The sequence below is a fragment of the Tursiops truncatus genome, chromosome 13, assembly GCF_011762595.2.
Source record: "Tursiops truncatus isolate mTurTru1 chromosome 13, mTurTru1.mat.Y, whole genome shotgun sequence".
Lineage (NCBI taxonomy): Eukaryota > Metazoa > Chordata > Mammalia > Artiodactyla > Delphinidae > Tursiops > Tursiops truncatus.
In genome coordinates this window covers 49,261,099-49,282,264 of record NC_047046.1, presented here as the reverse complement: position 1 = coordinate 49,282,264, position 21,166 = coordinate 49,261,099, and the positions used below count along the sequence as shown (strand labels likewise).

Here is a 21,166-nt window from a genome sequence, read left to right as displayed (position 1 = left end):
AAATACACAATGAAAATATTACGACAATGTTAGGGTGTGTGTGTATCTAGCAAGTGAGCTATTTACCCATCTATATTGTCACTAAAACGTTTGGGTTTTGGTTTAAGATATTGAAAAATGAAAGACATAATGGGGATAAGGATGCAATGAAAACACTTGATTAACTTCCCACAGAAGCAGAAAACTTCCTATAAATCACAGTGTTCTGGGTGGAAGGCAATTGATTTATGGGGAAGGGTCTTTTGCCTCATGCAGTCGAGAGGAAGCCTGGCCTTGCCGACGATCAGTGAGGTAAAGTCAGGGTTCCAGATTATTCTCAGCAGAGCCACTGGTTTCACTGAGCCTCTTTCCTTCAGTTTCTGCCACTGTGGGCACTTAATGAATATTACCGGCATAATTTCCCCAGGTACTCTATATTTCCTCTGTGGAGATCACTACTGGAAGGAAAGGGTTGGCTATTATATGGTTTGTCACCATGCTAGATTGTAACTAGGCCAGCACAGCTGCTGGGATAAACTGTTGTAAAGTCAATATGCTACCTCTGCTCATTTTGGACTTAATTTTTCAAGGTCAAAATGTAATCTGGGGGCATTGTTTTACACCGCAGCCGGATGTTAAGCATATTATAGGCTTTTTTTGGATTATGTTTTGAGGATGTGAATTGGCTCTCATTTTCTTTAAATAGTCCACTTACAAAGGGTTTCTATTGTGTTTAAAATAGTTAATCAATTATGAAGCTACAGCAATTCTACATGAGCAACAAAAATTAATGTTGTTCTCATTCACTTTCACAATATTGTTTACTTAGTGAATTTCATCTCTCATGTTTCATTATAACTAGTCAAAAAAAGAAGTTGCCAACAGCAAAAAAACCCCCAAAAACCAAAAACAAAACTCTTGTATAATTCCACATATAGAAACTCAAGAATTCCAATCAAAAGGAGGAACAAGAAACCTTGAAGAGGTAAGTGTACTTTCTCATTAAAGCTGCCATGCTGTTTGTTTGGGGGCCGGGTGGTTAACTGTCATTTGGCCATCCTGCTGAACTTCTAGATTTGGATTTTCTAGGCCAGGGCACATTTTGAAAAGTAGCTTAGGCTTTTCAAATCTCCCACTGAAATAATTTAAACAACATCACTAACTAGAGTAAAAGCAGAAGGGGTATCAACAGTGACCTTTCACAAACTTGAAGCTAATATTAAATTCATTTGTACTGATAAAGTTCTACTAAGCAACAGCCAAACTAGGGCTCAGTCCCTGGGATTAAAGGGAAGTGGCTGTTAATGACCACTCAGGTTTTCAAAAGGAAATGAGGGGACTCTGAGGAAGCTCTCAACATGGTATGTGTTTGTACCTTAATCTTGGGCCCTCTGTTTTATATATATATATATATATATATATATATATATATATATATATATATACACACACACTCATATATATACACACATATATATACACATATATGTGTATCTATATAATATAGAGGGTGTTTCAAGGATTAAGCTAGTTACTAGATGAAAAGCACACAGATGCATACTTGGCACCTATATATGGTACAGAAATGTTATCTGTTTTTATTATTAATTTTATATCACACTTTTCTGCCATTTACCTTGTATGTTTAGACTTTGCCTCTCCAATAGGACTGTTCTATAAGGTTCTAAATCATAGTCTAAATTACCTTTGTGTTTCCTGCAGCACCTTACAATGATACTTCAGAAGAACTTACATTCATTGATTTATTAAAGTAAAATTAACTTGGCACCTAATAAACATGAAATTCTGCTAAGCAATGGTTATACAGAAAAATCAGGACATAAAATCAGGACCTTGCCCTCTGGGAGGTCCCAGTCTATTGGGGATGACAGAGATGTGGTTGCATCCTGGATGACACGACATCATGTACGGTGACAAGGTGGTGTGAGTACAGGAGCGGTAGGGTGTACAGGGTGCAGCAGGAGCTCAGAGAGAGGGTTCCTAGAGCGAGGATTGAGTCAGGGAAGATTTCCTTACAAAGGGGACTTCTAGGCCAAGTATAAAGAACTATCAGTAATGAAGGAGGTACTGAAGAATTAAAGACAGGCCAGCAAGTTAGAAATACTACCCTGGAGGTAAGCTTGGAGGCCGAACAACCTGTTCAGTAAAAGAAACTCAGGAAATACAAGGTGTTTGCCATAAACAAGCCCTCCCCAGAAGCTTTAGAATAGCACCTGACTTTCCAGGCTTATTGCACTGGATTCAGAATTCCTTAAGATCCTTAACAGCCTATAATCAGACCAAAACCAGTTTGACAGAAACAGAATATATTATATTAGGTCCGTTTATGTATAGGTAGCTAAGTCCCACACCTTCAGGGTGCACCCTCACACTCTCTGCTGCCTGGGGTACCTGATGAACACCCTGCATATTGGTTCCTGGTGGACCTGAGTACTGGAAATTGGGATGCAACCTAGGGGTTGTTGTCCCTTTTAAAGCATTTAAAGCAGCTTTTAAAACTCAGCTTTAAAATTTCTGCTGTTTTCTACTTTTTTGCTTTTTAAAATTTCTAAATTATTTTCAGCCAACTATTCTTGCCCTGTGTTCTCCAACATGAAGGGACTAGGTGGAATGAACTAAATCTCTTTCATTCCTATGCACAAAAATAGAAAAACTGCCAAACAAGCGTAGTTGGCATATTGGCGTAAAGTGAATTAGAATTTAAAGAAGGAAAATCCCAAGACATTCCATATCCTTTCATTTTATTTTTCTTATTATAAAGGCAATGCTTATTATAAAATCATTACTCCGCCTGTTTTATGATTAAATGCAAGCCAGCAAAAGAAGATGAAAGAAAACCCACAATTCCACTTACCAAGAGTCAACCATGGTAAATGGGAGTGTTTCCTTAATTTCTCTTTCTGATTTTTCATTGTTGATGTATAGGAATGCCAGAGATTTCTGTGCATTAATTTTGTATCCTGCAACCTTACCAAATTCACTGATTAGTTCTAGTAGCTTTCTGGTGTCATCTTTAGGATTTTCTATGTATAGTATCATGTCATCTGCAAACAGTGACAGTTTTACTTCTTTTTAAATTTGTATTCCTTTTATTTCTTTTTCTTCTAATTGCCGCGGCTAGGACTTTCAAAACTATGTTGACTACGAGTTGTGAGAGTGGACATCCTTGTCTTGTTCCTGATCTTAGTGGAAATGCTTTCAGTTTTTCACCATTGAGCATGATGCTTGCTGTGGAGGGGAAGCTGGGACAAAGTGAGAGAGTGGCATGGACATATATACACTACTGAATGTAAAATAGATAGCTAGTGGGAAGCAGCCGCATTGCACAGGGAGATCAGCTCTGTGCTTTGCGACGACCTAGAGGGGTGGGATAGGGAGGGTGGGAAGGAGGCTCAAGAGGGAGGGGATATGGGGACATATGTATGCATATGGCTGATTCACTTTGTTGTACAACAGAAACTAACACAGTATTGTGAAGCAATTATACTCCAATAAAGGTCTATTAAAAAAAAAAGTCAAAAAAAAAAAAGTCAACCATGGCTGTCTGTGGGTGGATTTGCCCATATTTGTTCATTCAGCCAATGAACATTGTTCATTCTGTTTGAACAATTCAATTTGTTCATTCAATCACTGAAATATTGGTGACTAAGGATACTCATTTCTGATTAACATTTTGGAGAGGTTCTTCCAACCAAACTGCTTTTAGCTAAATTGTTTTGGGCCAAATTGCTTTCAACTGACTTACCTTGAAATCATTAAAACTACCTTTCTGGGATTAACTATATAGTGACTCCTCATTCAGAGAACTGGGGCACGTTCAGGTCTGCTGCTCTGCCAGAAGGTACCGTGAAATGTCGTGATCACACAGTCTGTTTCTCTACAGAATTTGTGACTCTCTGAAGCTTATTTCTGCACACTGGAGAACAGTTTCTTTCCAATGGGACTCGTGCATTTGTGACTTCTTTCACTGAGCTGCAGAGGATTGACTTTGGACCCTGGAAAGCATGCACTGATCATGGGTATTTGGTGAATGATGGGATGGGGTGAGAAAACAGCACTGGAGCAGTTACACTGTTTGCTTTGAAATCCCAGACTTGTGGGAGAACTTTGAGGGATTTGACAAGTGGTAAAGATCTGCTCGAACACTTAGCTAAATCTTGAATTGTGTAACTGTGCTGATGTCATTTGTTGCTTACCTGACAACCATCCCCTTCAACTTTACTGGCCCCAAATTTCATCCTGGGCTATGGGAAAGCAGTGGCCCTTCTCAGCCCAGGAGGTTAGAACGACTGGAAGACTCCCTGACCATCAGGGGCATTCCTTTCCTGTCAGCAGTGGTTGATGTAGTAATTGGTCTGTGATGCCACCCTGGCCATGAGACGTAAGGGCTGGGGGCCTCTGGAGTGGGTGTGACTCCTGAAATTGCTGTACCCCCTTTTACCTTCAGGAGAAGGATAAAATCTGACACAGAGGAGAGCTGAGTGGAAAGATGGAAAGCACCTGGGTCCTTGCTGGTCAGCATGAACCTGGTTAGTGAAACGCTCTGAGGAGTTCTGAAGCGCAGAAAACTGGTTTTCTCAGTTTTCCTCAAACTTATTTTATTAAGGGACCCTTTTCTCCAAGTACCTAACATTGAATAAGTATTTGGAAATGTTTCTTAAGACTTTGGAAAAAACCTTTACCTACTGTCCTCAGCATAAGTGGCCAAGGGTGACATGGGGTCAGTAGGCAAGGCCCTCGGGAGTTTCTTCTTCTGCCCTGGTTCATTTTGTTAAACTTTCTCTTCCCAGCCTAACCCTGAAGGAAATGCTTTAGGGATTACTCTAAGTTATTTTTTTTTAAAAGGACATTGTTTCTGCCACCTTCTAATTTAGCTGTTATCCTCAATCAAGTACTGAGGTAGATGTCTTTAAAGTTTTACATCTTTCAGGCTAACTGAAGAGAGACTAAACTGGACCTTGTAGGGTCTGCTTGGGCTTCTCTGAAACTTGAGTGCACTTGGCTGGTCCATGAAAGGAGGTTCCTGGGAGTGAGGGAAGATGTGTGGTTATGTGGGGTTCCCCTTGTCTACTGCTCCAATGACATAACTCTTCTTGGAACATGTCTGGGGAAATTCCAAAGGAATAAAGGTCCCCCCCCCCACCCCGACCCCGGTATCCTTCTTTATTCTTCCTCTGTTGGTGCGTCAAGAAGCAAGAGATTACATTCAGCAGCGGACAGGCTGCAGGTGACAAAAGAGCCTAAAGGCTATGAGTCATGGAGGCCTGCAGCCAACAGGGACCCTACAGGTACCTAACAAAATCCCCAAGTTTAGGATGGAGAAGGAAGTTGAGGACTAAAGAAGTGAAGTGATTTCCACAGAATAATCAGCAAATTAGTCACACAGCTGGGCCTGCAACCTGGGACTCCCAATTCCCATGACAGTGCTGTTTGTCATACGGCATTATAACTCAGACTCATAATATTTAGGGGAAGGGAGAGGGTTACATGACAATTCCTCTTCAAAACAGCCACCTATACATGATTTTAAACTAGTTCGAAATGAAAATGCTTGCCCGCTATACACCCACTCTAGGCCTACTGAATCAGAAATTCTGGAAATGAGACCCAGAAATCCATTTTTTTTTTTAAAGCCCTCCAGGTGACTCCATATACACTAAAATTTGAAAACCACTGGTATACGGGGAAAAAGTCAGGGTTCAATTCCTGGTACCATCTGTGATTAACTCCCTCTGTCTCAGCTTCTTTACCTAAAACATGAGAACAAATCAGAAAACTCTCACTTTTGTTGGTTAAAAAACTACCACATTTAGTGACAAAATGTACACAAAAGGCCCATAATCACTCAACAGTCTAGCTATCATGTCTTTATTGGCATCAGTTAATTCTCAGTTTATAGTTTCTGTACATAATTCCTATGCCTACACTCTGGCAATGTCTACTTTGGAAACTTTGGAGTGCCCAGTGATTTGAACAGCATTGGTGGAGAAGAATGAGGAATTGTGCCGGGAACTTTGGCTTGAGATGATCGAGAAACGGAAGGTTGCCCAACATGGTCTTCGTCTCCCTATGGTGATGGACTTATGCCTGTGAGGCAGTTCTACAGTAAATGAATGTGAAAGAATGTATATCTTACTTTAGTATCATGAACAGTCTAACTGGTGATCCTCAACGGGTTATAAAAAATAATAATTCATACGTAGAAAGAAAACATTCATTTCATTGACATTAATCTAATATGAAAACATTTCTACGACAAAATCCAAGGATCAACGAAGATTATATTTCAAACAACTCTCATAGAATGAGGAAAGTCACAAATGGTCAGGGGGACCTGGCGGGAATGGGGTAGAGGAAAACATGGTATACAGGAGGGGTAAGCAAACAGAGATGCAGAGAATAACTTACATCTTAATTTGTCCATGATCTTCCCTCCACACAATGTGGCTAAAGCCATTTTGACAGCAAATACTGAAATTTTACCATGGCCTTCCCTGTTAAATGATCATAGAAAAAAAGAGATGTCATGTGAAGAACGTCCAATAACACAGTCTGACATTTTCTGTTCTGTAGAAACCATAGGACAACAGAGCTGCATGCATTACGTGAACATATCCATTTTAAAAAAGGTTATGAATACATTTCAATACATGTTTCTGAAAAACTCCTCTAGTCGATGTTTCCTTTTTTCAAGAGATTGCAGAATCTTTAAGTTATTCTTTGTCTATGCCCCTTGCTCAAAGCATAGACTGGTAGCCATAGAAATATGTGCTATTTACCTGGAGAGGAAAATTACAGAACATTCTTTTCACTTTGGGTTTCATAAAATAATTTTATGTATGATGATGCCACAGTTTCTATAATTTATTTAAACAAGGCTTCAGAAAAATCTTAAGTTGTGTGTGTCAGGTAATTCCTGAATTTTAAAAGAGTTAGGGTTAATATGGAGACGTTTTCATCACACTTTTTTTTCAACAATCATTTCCTACCCACAAGCCAACTGTCCTTAAAAGTGATCCATTTACTTTTCAAAGGGAGTTGGTATTTTAAAGGGGCAAAAGTAAGAGCTCTTTTGAATAGTTCTCCTACCTAAATGACATGAGAGCAGCCAAATCTTTGTTGATTCAAGAGGTATAACTAACTTGTCCTTCACAAAATGTGACATAAAGGGCATTCTATAAGAAGTAGAATATTTCTGCTCAATGATTTTTCCAGCTGGAATAAACTGTTTATTATATCCTTGGAACCAGAAGTGTATCATATTAGTAATTCATTTCTTTGGTGGTTGCTACTCTAAAGAATGATCAAAAGAGTTATTTAAAATAATAATGTAGCTGAAAGGTAAGTAGAGTCTGTATTGACAAGGGTTTAGTATATAGAATAAGTAATTTATATGAATAAATTCAGATATCTGACATATTAGAAAAATAAGGCATCATAAATTATTGTGTCTTTGTTCCTTACTAGACTCCAGAGAGGAATCATTTGTTATTCATCTTTGTTGCTGTCGTTCTTAGCATAGTACCTAGAAGGCAGCTAGGCAGAATGCAAAACTGACCCAGTCTTATATGCTAGTGACTATCCTGTTTATATTTCTAAGCCTAAGCAGCAGACTTACATAATTACATATTAGAAATCTTCACTTGGATATCCTGCATCAAACCAAGTATATTCAAAGTAGAACTCATTATCTTTCAAAGCCCTCTCGTAATACTCTGACCAACTAAACTACTAACCTGCTCTTCCTCCTAGAGTCCCTCTTTGGGTTGTCAGAATCACCATGTACCTAGTTACCCAGAAATGAATTTTTGGCAAGAGGTCACCCTTGATTTTTTGCTCTTCCTTAATTCACTACCAACCAAATAAATGTTTGAGGTACTCAGATATACCCACTTCACTGTATATTAAACCCACTTCCTTCTTTCCCTTCCGACTGCCATGGCTTCTATCAGCTCTTGCTTTAACACTGTAATAACTTCTTTTTTTTTTTTTATAAATGTATTTATTTAATTTTTGTCTGCGTTGGGCCTTCATTGCTGTGTGCGGGCTTTCTCTAGTTGCGGCGAGCGGGGGCTACTCTTCCTTGCGGTGTGCGGGCTTCTCATTGCGGTGGCTTCTCTTGTTGCAGAGCACGGGCTCCAGGTGTGCAGGCTTCAGTAGTTGCGGCATGTGGGCTCAGTAGTTGTGGCTCGCGGGCTCCAGAATGCAGGCTCAGCAGCTGTGGCACACGGGCTCAGTTGCTCCAAGGCATGTGGGATCCTCCCGGACCAGGGCTCGAACCTGTGTCCTCTGCATTGGCAGGCAGACCCTTAACCAACGTGCCACCAGGGAAGCCCTGTAATGACTTCTTAAATGATCTCTCTGCTTGCACACTCATATCACAGATCTGACCATGTTACAGTCAGAGCCTGTATTCGCGGTTCTGCATCTGCGGATTTAAGCAACCGTGGGTGGATCTAGGGGTTGTCTGTAGGAGACTTGAGCATCCCCGGGTTTTGGTATCAGTAGGCGGTCCTGGAACCAAACCCCTGCAGATACCGAGGGATGATGGTACTTCATTATTTATAACCCTGTTGCCTCCGTTTGCCCGCGGGATATAGTTCTAACCTTATCTGTTTTCTCCAGGCTCGTCTGCTACTATTTCTGTTGCACTCCACACCACAGTGCCCTGTCAATGCCCTTCCCCCTATGCTCTGCTCAGGACTCTCCCACCCATTCATGGAGTCTCAGCTCAATATCATCATTCACTCTGCTCCGAAAACAGTTCTTCCCCTGATGTGGAAGCAATCACTCTTCCCTTTACTTTTACCTATTATTTGGCATCTGTCACTCACCTATCACCGAATGACCTTGATTTGTTTATTTACGTGTCTGCATGTATTTCGACTCCACACTGTGAGATCCTTGGGGGCAGAAATTATGTCCTCTCAATTAACTGAATTCCCAGTGCCTCACACTTTGTCTCACATAGCGTTAGTGAACAATAAATTCCTTATATTAATTAATGACTATTAATCATTATAATAGGTGCCCTAGAATTTTGATTAAGTGGTTCACTAATTTTGGGGCAGGTAGCTGTAATAAAAATGCAATGATTTTGTAAAAACCACCTCATTCAAAATTATTCCATATCCCCTGCATTCCCAATTGCACGGATAACTGGAAGTATCAATAACTTTATTTTAGGAAGTAATTAGCTTCTCTTCCTAAGCTGAAACATGGTTCAAGTAATAACAGGAGAGTCTACAAAGTGTGGAAGAATAGGAGTAATATAGTGATAAAGTAATCTTCAAAATGCAGAGAAATTGAAGAGTATTATATGTGAGACCTCAAGAGCAAATGCAAGTTTCTTTCAATGAGTCAGAGAGAACAATTTATTTTTATTTTTTATGCAGTTCACATTTTCAACATTTACTTTAGAGTAGTTTAAGATCTGTAAAACCCAGTGCTTTGAAATGGTCTGGGGTTAATTTCAGGATTAATTTCCATATTTTTTTCCACATCTTTATGGGAGTATAATTGCTTTACAATGTTGTGTTAATTTCTGCTGTACAACAAAGTGAATCAGCTATATGTATACATATATCCCCATATCCCCTCCCTCTTGAGCCTCCCCCCCACCCTTCCTATCCCACCCCCTAGGTGGTCACAAAGCATCGAGTTGATCTCCCTGTTCTATGCAGCAGCTTCCCACTAGCTATCCATTTTACATTTGGTAGTGTATATATGTCAGTGTTACTCAGAGAGGACAATTTAACTCAAGAAAGAGGACAGACCACAGATGATGTTGGGACAGAGAGCTCTCCAGAGGATGAAATGATGATAGCTCACGGGTGAATTCTTAAACCTTAACTTTTAATGTAGAAGGTCCTAGGGAGATTACCAGTCCTGTATTGTTGCTGGAAATGCAAGATTACTGCTATTAAATCCAAGAGTGGTTGTATCAGAGCTATTTTGCCAAATCGACATAATAAATCTAGATGAATCACCCAGTGGAGGGCGGCTCAATGAGAGTTTTGCAGGAACTGAAGGGTGAAATTAGGTCACTGGAATTTACTGGTATGTAAGCTACTATGTCAGATTGCAAATGTGACCCCTGTCACAAAGAAGGATTCAGGGGTATGCAGGAATGTACACCGTGGGAAGCACGCCAGTACCAGCTGAGTTCAGACCTTGCTCAGCCCTGGCACTGGATAAACCTTTAAGGAGTTGAATGAGTGAGTGGAGATGGTGGACTTGCCTATGGAGAATGGAGGCACCAAAGAGTTAAATACAAAGGGATCTTTTAAAAGAACATTTTCAGTAGATATAACAGGATGAAGAAAAGAGGTGGAAAGAGAAAGATTTTCTAAAGGTCTTTGACAAGGTTCCACACCAAAGGCCATTACTTAAACAAAGTCACCTTGGGATCAGGGTCCCTATTTTGTTGTGAAAAAAGAATTGGCATTGACACCGGAAGCAAAAATTAGGGAGAAGGTGGTACATCCCGAATGGAGAACGTAAGAGCTATTCTCATTAGGAATCTTCCTTAGTGGGGGCAGTTTGACTCATGAACAGTCAGTGAAATCTCCTAAGTATCTAAGAAGTGAAAAGTCAAGCTCTTGAGGATGGATAACAGGAAGCTCCTAGGAGTCTTGGGCAAACAAGCAGGAAAGCGGCATATTGTTCCAAAGTGAGTTCTGTACATGCAATGCCTCTAAGTAAAGTGGTTAAATGGCACATATGGAATGTCGGCACAATTCAGGAGGTAGACCCACCACAGTGTGCTGAGGATGAAAAATGTAGATTGTCCCTAATGCTGCAGGGCAAATGGTGCTCCAAGAGGAGCACTAGAAAAAGTCTACACGCTTGTCTTGCTTTTATGAAAAGCTATGGCCACAGCACACCTCCCATTTCATGTGTAGTTCAGATTGCCACCTCAAGAAACAACAGATGCCATGTGATCCAGCAATCCCACTCCTGGACATGTACCCAGAAAAACTCTTAATTTGAAAAGATACATGCACCCCAATGTTCATAGCAGCACTATTCACAGTAGCCAAGACGTGGAGTCAACATAAATGTCTGTCGACAGAGGAATGGATAAAGAAGATACGGTACATAGATACAATGGAATATTACTCAGCCACAGAAAAGAATGAAATAATGCCATTTGCAGCAACATGGATGGACCTAGAGATTATCATACTAAGTGAAGTAAGTCAGAAAGAGAAAGACAAATACCATATGACATCACTTTTATGTGGAACCTAAAAAAATGATACAAAGGAACTTATTTACAAAGCGTAAACAGACTCACAGACATAGAAAACAAACTTAGGGTTACCAAAGGGGAAGGAGGTGGGGGAGGGGTACATTAGGAGTTTGGGATTAGCAGATACAAACTACTATATATAAAATAGATAAACAACAAGGACCCACTGTATAGCACAGGGAACTATATTCAGTATCTTGTAATAAACCATATGGAAAAGATTATGAAAAAGAAATATATATATGAAACTGAATCAATTTGCTGTACACCAGAAATTAACACAACATTGTAAATCAACTATACTTCAATAAAAAAAATAAATTAAAAAAAAAAGAAAGCGGCAACAGAGCCAAATGTGTTTGAGAGTACTGTCTGCAGTGTACAGTGTATACTGGATACAGCAACAGTGTAGCCATTAGAATCAGCGACTTTTAGGGCAAGAGTGATCCTTAGAATCAGTGATCAATGACATGACCACATAAGCTTTTATTTGCGAATGAAAGCTGCTAGTGTAAAAGGTACAGTAAAAGCTTTAAAAATAAGTTTACTACCAGCCTATCATTTTTATTAAAAGAATAATTTTACTCTTAAAGTAAAACAAAATTTTACTTGTTTTAATGTTTTCTCTTTCAATGTAGAGAGAGAACAAAAGGCATATACATATTTTACTCACTTCCCCCTCACTATTTGTTTTTTTGCATCATGAAATAGATTTTTTTTTTAAGCCAATTATCCTGAAGCTTTTGCCTTGGCAAATTTTACTTTCCTGTTCTAGCTCGACATCAAAATTACCCAATTAAATTGTTATCTTGGTATTTAATTAACATCTAAAAGGATATTTAAGAGAACCAGCAAATTATCAAAGGTAGAAACTAAAATTGCTTCACTAATCAATGTTTCTTTAAATTGTTTATTTCCCTTTATACCTTGTTTGCTCATTCTGAAAAATTTCAAATTTTCCTACAGGATATCTGATTGAAAATGGGAAAAGGAAAGCACTTACCCTTTGGTTAAATATATATATATATATATATATATATATGGAGACTGGTAGAGTGTCTGTCTTAAAAACATGCATTACTTCAAAGTTTGATTCATCATCACAGAAAATGAGTAACTGCTTTACGCTGGGCTTTTTCCATGACTATACAAAGAGACAAACTGACTTCTTTTAATGAAGATACTACTTTTAGGGAAAAGTTGTCTGGGAAGGAAAATCTACTTTTGACAAGAAGGAAAAAGAACAAATAGATACTAATAGGTCTGGGATGGTAGGCTGAAGTTGGAACTGTACAGATTTAATAAACAAGAAACCTCAATTAAATAGTCGCCAGCAGGGGGCGCTCTCCTGCCCTGCGATGATAACAGAGCCCAACCGGAAAAAGAAAGACTCCTTTCCTGGGAAAGACCCAGCCAATGAAAAGCCATGGACTGCTTGTTTACTACAGCCCTCCCAAATTCCTTTCCCCCTCTATAAAAGTGCTCTCCTTGCCTTGCCCTGTGGGGACTGCCAGGATTGCAGACCCTGAATAGCAATTCCTTGTTGATCCCGAATAAACCCTTTATTCTCCCCTTTCTGGAGAAATAACTGGTAGTCTATTTGCTTTAGGTCAACAGAAACAGAATATAAAATTTCTCCAAGTTCCCAAGAGAGTTCCCTGTTTGAAATTACAGAACCCCAGGACAAATATCAAGTCCCTGAAAGTGAGATTGAATCCTGACCGATTCTTTTTTGAACAGGCTCAAGGAATTATTTCTCTATTTAAGAATACTAAAACCAGGAGTTCTTCTCTTACCAACATATTTTACCAAAGCATTTGGAAAACATTTATGATAAGCAAAGGCCCAGCTCACACTTGGGTTTCTCACACACTTTGGTGGCTTAATTCCCTGGGAGAACTGCTTCCTCCTCTGTCTTCCACAATATGCCTCTGTCATAAAACGTTTCTCCTCTGGGAATTATTTTGTTCATATGGAACACACATTTTTTAACTCAATAAATATTTATTAGCAATGCCTCAGAAGTGGGGCATATAAAGATGAATAAGACGTGGCTCCTACCCTCCAAATTTGCCCATCATCTACTTGGGAGGAGTCAAAACTAGTTAATTTTAATACAACACACTTTAAGGGCAGAGTCCATGTCTTACTCAACTATCATCCCCAGTCTATTGTAGCACCTAGAACATAGCGAGTTCTTAATACATGTTAGTTAAATTAATGAATGCACAAGTTGAAATGTTCTGATTTACCACTTAAGTTTTATACTGAGCAATACTAAGTTTTGAGAAAACTACAAAGGTTAACTTAACGGCCCTTCATATTAGATGGTGCAGTCATGTGAGATGTTGAATTTAGAAGGGATCACAGACATAATTACTCTTGTTTTGGGGAGACTAAAGTTAACACGTGAACACATAGAAATAAATCCCTTATTTGGCCCTGGCATCGCTTTGGGCTCCCCATAATGTAAGCAAAACATCCAGGAAAATAATTCCTCATTGCACCGGGCCAGGTGAGTTTGCCAGGAGTTTGTCTAGAATGGAGAATGGAAGGGGCCAAATCTGTTGACATGTCTCCCTCTCTCCCATGAAATCCCACCTGCCACGCAGCCAAAGTACATCTGACAGGAAGACGAGTGACATTACGGATGTTCAATTTATCTACAATTATGAAAATTCTTTGGAAAGAGCTTCCATTTTAGCAACATGTAGGGATCTTGGAACAAGGTATTTCCCACTAGCACAAAATTTTAGTGAGTAGAGAATGTGGACATCTTGGATTTAAGATGTGCTAAGAAAAAAATCACCAAGCCAAGTACATTTTAAAGAGGGGGGCACATACATAATAAAACGCCAAGAGAAGAACATTTGGTTTCGTGTGACTCTTCTCTTTTTCCTTCATTCTCACACATCCATAGAGCCTCACATGTAAACAACACGTTTTGTTGGTGTATTTTGCAGTGCATATTCCATTGAACATCAGAATCATTTTTACAACTCAAAAGGCAGAAGGATTTTGGCAGTGTTCCAGGATTATTTCATATCCATGCATCTGAAATAGTGCTGTGGTACCTTTCATCATGTCGGGGGCTCAGCAGTGGGATAGGATATTCAAATGGCTCAGCAAGGTTCAAGATGTCAAACAAAGAGGAAAATTCCAGAATTTTGTATTCTCTATGAAAGACTATTATACGATGGATTTGGAGCTCTGGATGGCTGTCATAAAACTGACTGTAAATCTACAGTGTAAAACGTGGTAAGTCCAAATAGCTCTTTCACATACACTCTGTCAAATATGTCTAAAGATCACAAACTGGAAAAGTTAGGAATGTGAGCATAATAATAATATCCTGTAATAAGCAGGGTAAGTCTGGGGGAAAAAAGCACATTAATTCTCATATAAAAAGATGAAACAGAAAGCGTGAATAGAGCTGAATTTAAACTGATGCCTGAAACAAAAGGATTTTCCCCCACTTGCCTCACCTAGTAGGAAGCTGTATGACCTGCAAATTATCTAACCTTTTTATGTCTCAGCTTCATCACTTACTCAACCTGAAAAATTATGATAATGTAGCGCCAAACCAGTAAGATTATTGGCACACGGTAAATGCTGAGTACATCTTAGCATAATTATAATATTATTAACATCATTAGAGAATTCGCATTAAGAACTGACATAGAGAATGGACTTGAGGACACGGGGAGGGGGAAGGGTAAGCTGGGACGAAGTGAGAGAGTGGCATGGACATATATGCACTACCAAATGTAAAATAGATAGCTAGTGGGAAGCAGCCACGTAGCACAGGGAGATCAGCTCGGTGCTTTGTGACCACCTAGAGGGGTGGGATAGGGAGGGTGGGAGGGAGACACAAGAAGGAGGAGATATGGGGATATATGGATATGTATAGCTGATTCACTTTGTTATAAAGCAGAAACTAACTCACCATTGTAAAGCAATTATACTCCAGTAAAGATGTTAAAAAAAAAAATCTGACTCTACATTAAAAAAAAAGAAAAAAAGAATTGACTTCCAAAAATAGAAAAACCACTGTTTAATATATATCATTGTCCTACTTCAAGTTTTCGAATATATGTGGAAATAATATTTGCTAAAAGTGAGGCCCCTGTCATATAATCTACTTTATGAGGAACTGTGCCAAGAAGGGAGGCTCCTGAATTGAAATGAGATTAAGTCAACTGACAAAAGTTGATGTTAGTGTTTCCCGGGGAAGCAGGAAGAGGGTAAAGAGAAGCACGTTAAAGTCTGCTGTGAAAATGGGATCCGCCCACATTAGTAACCATGGACATCTAGTGATCTTCTCTGTGGAGGAGAAGTGAAAACAGAGGGTATGAATCTAGATGACAGAGCAAACTTAGACCGGCTAGATTTAGTAAAAGATTGGAGATTAAGGAGGGCTTAATCTCAGAAAAAAGAATGAAAAGAAATTAGTGTGATAAGAGCTAAGTCCACCTTTGATTTTCATTCATTTATTCATTCACTCACTGATTCATTATGAGCTGGATATTGGCTCAGGTGCTGTACATATAAAGAAAAAGACACGGTCCCACTTGAAAGTAGCTTGTGGGGTCAGTCAGATAAGCAGAGAGACAGGCATCTCAAGAGACTATCAGAGTCACGTTCAAGGAACAGTGGGACCTGGCAGAGGGTGAGCAGCTTGGCCATGAGAGCTGAAGGGCTTCACAGTGTATCAGTGTCTATGACCCCACCTCTCCAAAAGGCCATACATGATCAACTCTGAAGAATTATTTTCTAGGTAACCATTATACCTCAATAAAGGTATACATGTTTGTTTTTTTTTAAAAGAATTATTTTCATCTTGTACCTTTCCGCCATTTTTTTGTTGTTGTTACTTTCAATTCCCTAAAAAGTAATAACAGTAAAAGCCCTTAGAACACTTCAAAGAGATTTTCACCCCCACTGGGATACGGACAAGAAGTGAGAGGAAAAGGGCTGCCGAGTTAGTGGGTTCTGAAAGAGAGCCTCAGGGGAAGGCTCCTGCCACCAAACAGGGAAGGAGGCAAGGCAGGCCAGTTCCTGGGGGACACAGAAGGAAAGAGAGAAGAGGAGGAGACTGACTTAAGGCTCTGGTCATTTCCTTGTATTCTTCTTCCCTGTCAGCCCTGCTCCCTTCTTCTGAGACCTCCTTTCCCGTGCTTCCCAGGCACACCCCTCCATTTCCCTAGAGACACTTAGAGAAGAAAGCATCTGGCTGTAGAAAGGGTCTGCTTAGAAGTTGGCTGGTTAATAGCCCACTAGGTGATATCCCTCCCAAGTATCCTTTTTTTTTTTTTTTAAGAAGATGTTGGGGGTAGGAGTTTATTAATTAATTTATTTATTTTTGCTGTGTTGGGTCTTCGTTTCTGTGCGAGGGCTTTCTCCAGTTGTGGCAAGCGGGGGCCACTCTTCATCGCGGTGCACGGGCCTCTCACTATCGCAGCCTCTCTTGTTGGAGAGCACAGGCTCCAGAAGCGCAGGCTCAGTAGTTGTGGCTCATGGGCCTAGTTGCTCGGCGGCATGCGGGATCTTCCCAGACCAGGGCTCGAACCCGTGTCCCCTGCATTAGCAGGCAGATTCTCAACCACTGCGCCACCACAGGGAAGCCCCCAAGTATCCATTTTTAGAAGGAAAGTGATCAAGACAGAAACCTTCTAGACTGAAGGGACTGCCTATTCAGTGACAGGACGGTAAGCATGGCATAGGCCACTGGAGGCAAATGCTAGCTCTTGGCAGTCTATGAATCATCCTATGTATGTAGTGATGTACTGTATCTTGAGGCTGACTTGGCCAAAGAGCAGAGAAACCTCACAACCGGGAAACTGACCAGAGCCTGCGGCAAGCATGCCTGTGTGAGAACTGAGATCCAGGGATTCTGGCGGGGAGAGGAACAGAAGGGTGCTACTCTTGGGGAACTATGGTTGTGGGAAAGTGAGTCTGGTTCTCAGGGATGCATCCAAGTCACGTGGACCTTGATCCTCATTTCAGGTCACTATTTCTTGGCAGAGTTCAACTGGCTGGGGCTGGTGAACTTTAAGGCACAAGCAAACTAATGAACGTATTTCTTTGAATACAAATTCTTATTCTTCATGGGTTTAAATTACTGTCCTTCCTTTAAATTTTTTTTTTTACATTACCTCTTTATAGAGTCCAGGTTGTTAAGGCATCTCTAACTCTTTTATTTTGGATTTTTCCTCTCTTTTTCTTTTAGTATGTCCATTTAAAATACAGCAAATGAGGGGAAAATCTCCTAAATGTTTCAGTGATTTTGTAATAGCAACAGCACATCATTGATCTACCAGTATCGGGCTCATTCATGTCTACCAAAATACAGAAGGCTCCCTTAAATACTTGGGTTCTGCAAATTAATGCCATTTGCAGCAACATGGATACAAGCAGAGGTTATCATACTAAGTGAAGTAAGTCAGAAGGAGAAAGACAAATACCACATGATATCCTTTATATGTGGAATCTAAAATATGACACAAATTAACCTATCTACAAACAGAAACAGACTCATGGACATAGAGAACAGACTTGTGGTTGCCAAGGGGGAGGGGGTTGGGAGGGGGATGGAGTGGGAGGTTGGGATCAGCAGATGTAAGCTATTATATATAGAATGGATAAACAACAAGGTCCTACCGTAAAGCACAGGGAACTATGTTCAGCATCCTATGATAAACCATAATGGAAAAGAATATGAAAAAGGAACGTATATATATGTATAACTGAATCACTTTGCTATACAGCAGAAATTAACACAACATTGTAAATCAATTATACTTCAATAAAAAATAAATATTTGGGTATTATGGGATAGGTAGTAGGAAGTGACATCAGATTTCCATACTGGATCTCAATTGGATAATTAGAAGTTTACTATTATAAGAGATAGAATTGAACAGTCATTTTATTCTTGTTTCTATTCTTATATTCACTTCTAAATTGTATTTCCAGGTACTGGGACTTCCTGACGGCTCACCTCTCACATTGTCTAAAATTTAAAATCCATCAGACAGAAAATTTGTTTTTCAGTAGAACTGCCTGTATTCATTTGCTCTGCCAAAGGAGAGCAGGCAGAAGCATCTGCAGACTGGGGTCTCTATGTGGATGTGTCTGTGAAATCTACAATGAGATTTCTTTGGGTGGATGTGTTTCTAAATCTACTACAATGAGATTACTGAAAGAATACATCAGGGGCCTTCCTATCTGTAAGAAGATTAGGAATCAAACATTTCTTCTGAACATTTTTGTGAACTACTTTTTTTTTTTAACATCTTTATTGGAGTATAATTGCTTTACAATGGTGTGTTAGTTTCTGCTTTATAACAAAGTGAATCAGTTATATATATACATATATCCCCATATCTCTTCCCTCTTGCGTCTCCCTCCCTCCCACCCTCCCTATCCCACCCCTCTAGGTGGTCAGAAACCACTGAGCTGATCTCCCTGTGCTATGTGGCTGCTTCCCACTAGCTATCTATTTTACGTTTGGTAGTGTATATATGTTCATGCCACTCTCTCACTTTGTCACAGCTTACCCCTCCCCCTCCCCATATCCTCAAGTCCATTCTCTAGTAGGTCTGTGTCTTTATTCCCGTCTTACCCCTAGGTTCTTCATGACATTTTTTTTCTTATATTCCATATATATGTGTTAGCATAGAGTATTTGTTTTTCTCTTTCTGACTTACTTCACTATGTATGACAGACTCTAGGTCCATACACTTCACTACAAATATCTCTATTTCGTTTCTTTTTATGGCTGAGTAACATTCCATTGTATATATGTGCTACATCTTCTTTATCCATTCATCCGATGATGGACACTTAGGTTGCTTCCATGTCCTGGCTGTTGTAAATAGAGCTGCAATGAACATTTTGGTACATGACTCTTTTTTTTTTTGTTTCGTTTTTTGTGGTACGCGGGCCTCTCACTGCTGTGGCCTCTCCGTTGCGGAGCACAGGCTCTGAACGCGCAGGCTTCGGACGCGCAGGCTCAGCGGCCATGGTCCATGGGCCCAGCCGCCCTGCGGCATGTGGGATCTTCCCGGACTGGGGCATGAACCCATGTCCCCTGCATCGGCAGGCGGACTCTCAACCACTGCGCCACCAGGGAAGCCCCCAAATTATTTTTTAGCTTTGATTCCTTATCAAAGCTTTGAATCCTCTAGAAATACCCCAAGATGTAGCAGGAAATTCTCTCTATTTACATTTTCCATTGTTATAACAAATAAAGCTCCTGAAGACTTCAGTAACAGGTCTGAAAGCTGCCATGATCTTGTTAAGGGGACACGACAGAAATGCTGTTATAGAAATTCCACGGCTTGGTTCCACTCTGCCACCTGTCATGTGGCACCACATCTTCCTCTTCCAGCCCTGTCGCTTGGCTACCACAGTGATTAGCCCAAAGCAGTACATCACTTCTGAAGGCTGCACAGACTAAGCATGGAATCTATCAGGCTGGACTACTTGTTTATTTCAACTTCAGAATTTCTCAAAATATTAACACGGAGACAATAATGTATATTGGTCAAACTGAGCATGCACAATTCTGTCACCACGCTAGGTCGCAACGTGACAGCTGGTGACTTTTGTGAGCGGCATAATAACATTAGCCTGGCTGGAACATCTCCAGTGCTGGGTTTAAATATTCCCAAGCATTGGCTAGACAACGAGACTAAGCAAAATCTTCTGAGATTCTTAAAATGGGATTGCTGAAAGATCAAGCTAGCAATTTTCCTTCTTAATATTCAAAACCAGGGGTGAAACTGGAGGTGCTGATCCTATATCTAGCCTAGGGGCCATCAGCAAACCCCCCTTTGTAATTTTCGGCTGATAATGTGATTCAGGGGAGGTTTTACATTTCACAGCGCTGCCACACGTGCCTTGGAAAAACCATCGAAGCTGAATCTCTAAATCCCCACTCTGCCACTATCATGCTGAGAGCCACTGGACCTGCCGATTGTCAATGGACAAGTGACCATCTCTCTGTACTTCGGGTCCTTCATCTGTAAAATGAGAGGTTTGGAAGAATGGTCTTTAAGATCTCAGACAGTTCTGAAATTCCCTAGGTCTGCGAGGGGAAGTTATAAGATAATGAGGCTGAGTTTCAGTCATGGTGTGTGGATGGCATCACGTTGTTTTACATGGTACCTTATCGACCAGTCCATTTAATGCAAGTCACGGCCACTTTTACCAGGCTGGTCAAGAAAGGAACACTTTTCAACATCTGTTTGCTCTGGGGTCTTGTTATGACACCTCAGAAGCACTGTCTTAGATAATTTGCAAAGGAGAGCGTTAAAAACATCCTCCCACATCATGGTTCATTAAATCGCTCCACAGGCCTATCACGCAACACTTCCAAGCGTCCATAGCTTCTAGGAAGCATGGGATGAGTTAAATAAAGGTCAGCACATAAAATACAATTGTCCTCCACTTCCTATGGAGCTAGTTTACTCTCTAAGTCATTTCCAAAGCATTTAAAATTTATATTAAACACATAGAAACTTTATTGAGATAAGTATCTGACCAAGAAAAAAAGAAGCAGTTGGTTACTCTAGAAAATTCTTTGGAATAAAGACCAAGAAGCGCAAGAGGAAGGGGAGACCGAACATGTAGTGAGTCACAGATATGCAGAGGGAGCTTACGGATCAAAGGCGGCCAGCAGGAAGTTTAGCAGGAGGCTGATGGACTGCTCCACCTGAATTTGGTGAGTCGTTGGCATCCTTTTGTTGAGCTGGTAAAAAATGGTGGAGAGCACAGCCTCCAATCGGGCCACGTTGAGTTCTATGTTTGGGTCCACGTTGTTCAGACCATTTTCCCTCAAAGCTTCTATGACGTTCCAAATGTCCACCAGGTGCACTACATACAATGAAAGCAGAGTGGACACATCAG

At 40.3% G+C, this 21,166-nt stretch overlaps 1 protein-coding gene across 7 annotated transcripts in view; it reads right to left on the bottom strand.

Annotated features, from left to right (window-relative positions):
• Positions 1 to 21,166, bottom strand: part of DTNA (dystrobrevin alpha) — a 279,329-nt gene that overhangs the window by 72,535 nt on the left and 185,628 nt on the right. For all 7 annotated transcript variants that reach the window (XM_073790646.1, XM_073790647.1, XM_073790648.1 and 4 more), the window contains exons 5-6: positions 20,920 to 21,133; positions 6,409 to 6,494 (exon numbers count right to left, since the gene is read on the bottom strand). In XM_073790646.1, coding sequence (XP_073646747.1) covers positions 6,409 to 6,494; positions 20,920 to 21,133 — 300 coding nt within the window. The remainder of the gene's footprint in view (positions 1 to 6,408; positions 6,495 to 20,919; positions 21,134 to 21,166) is intronic.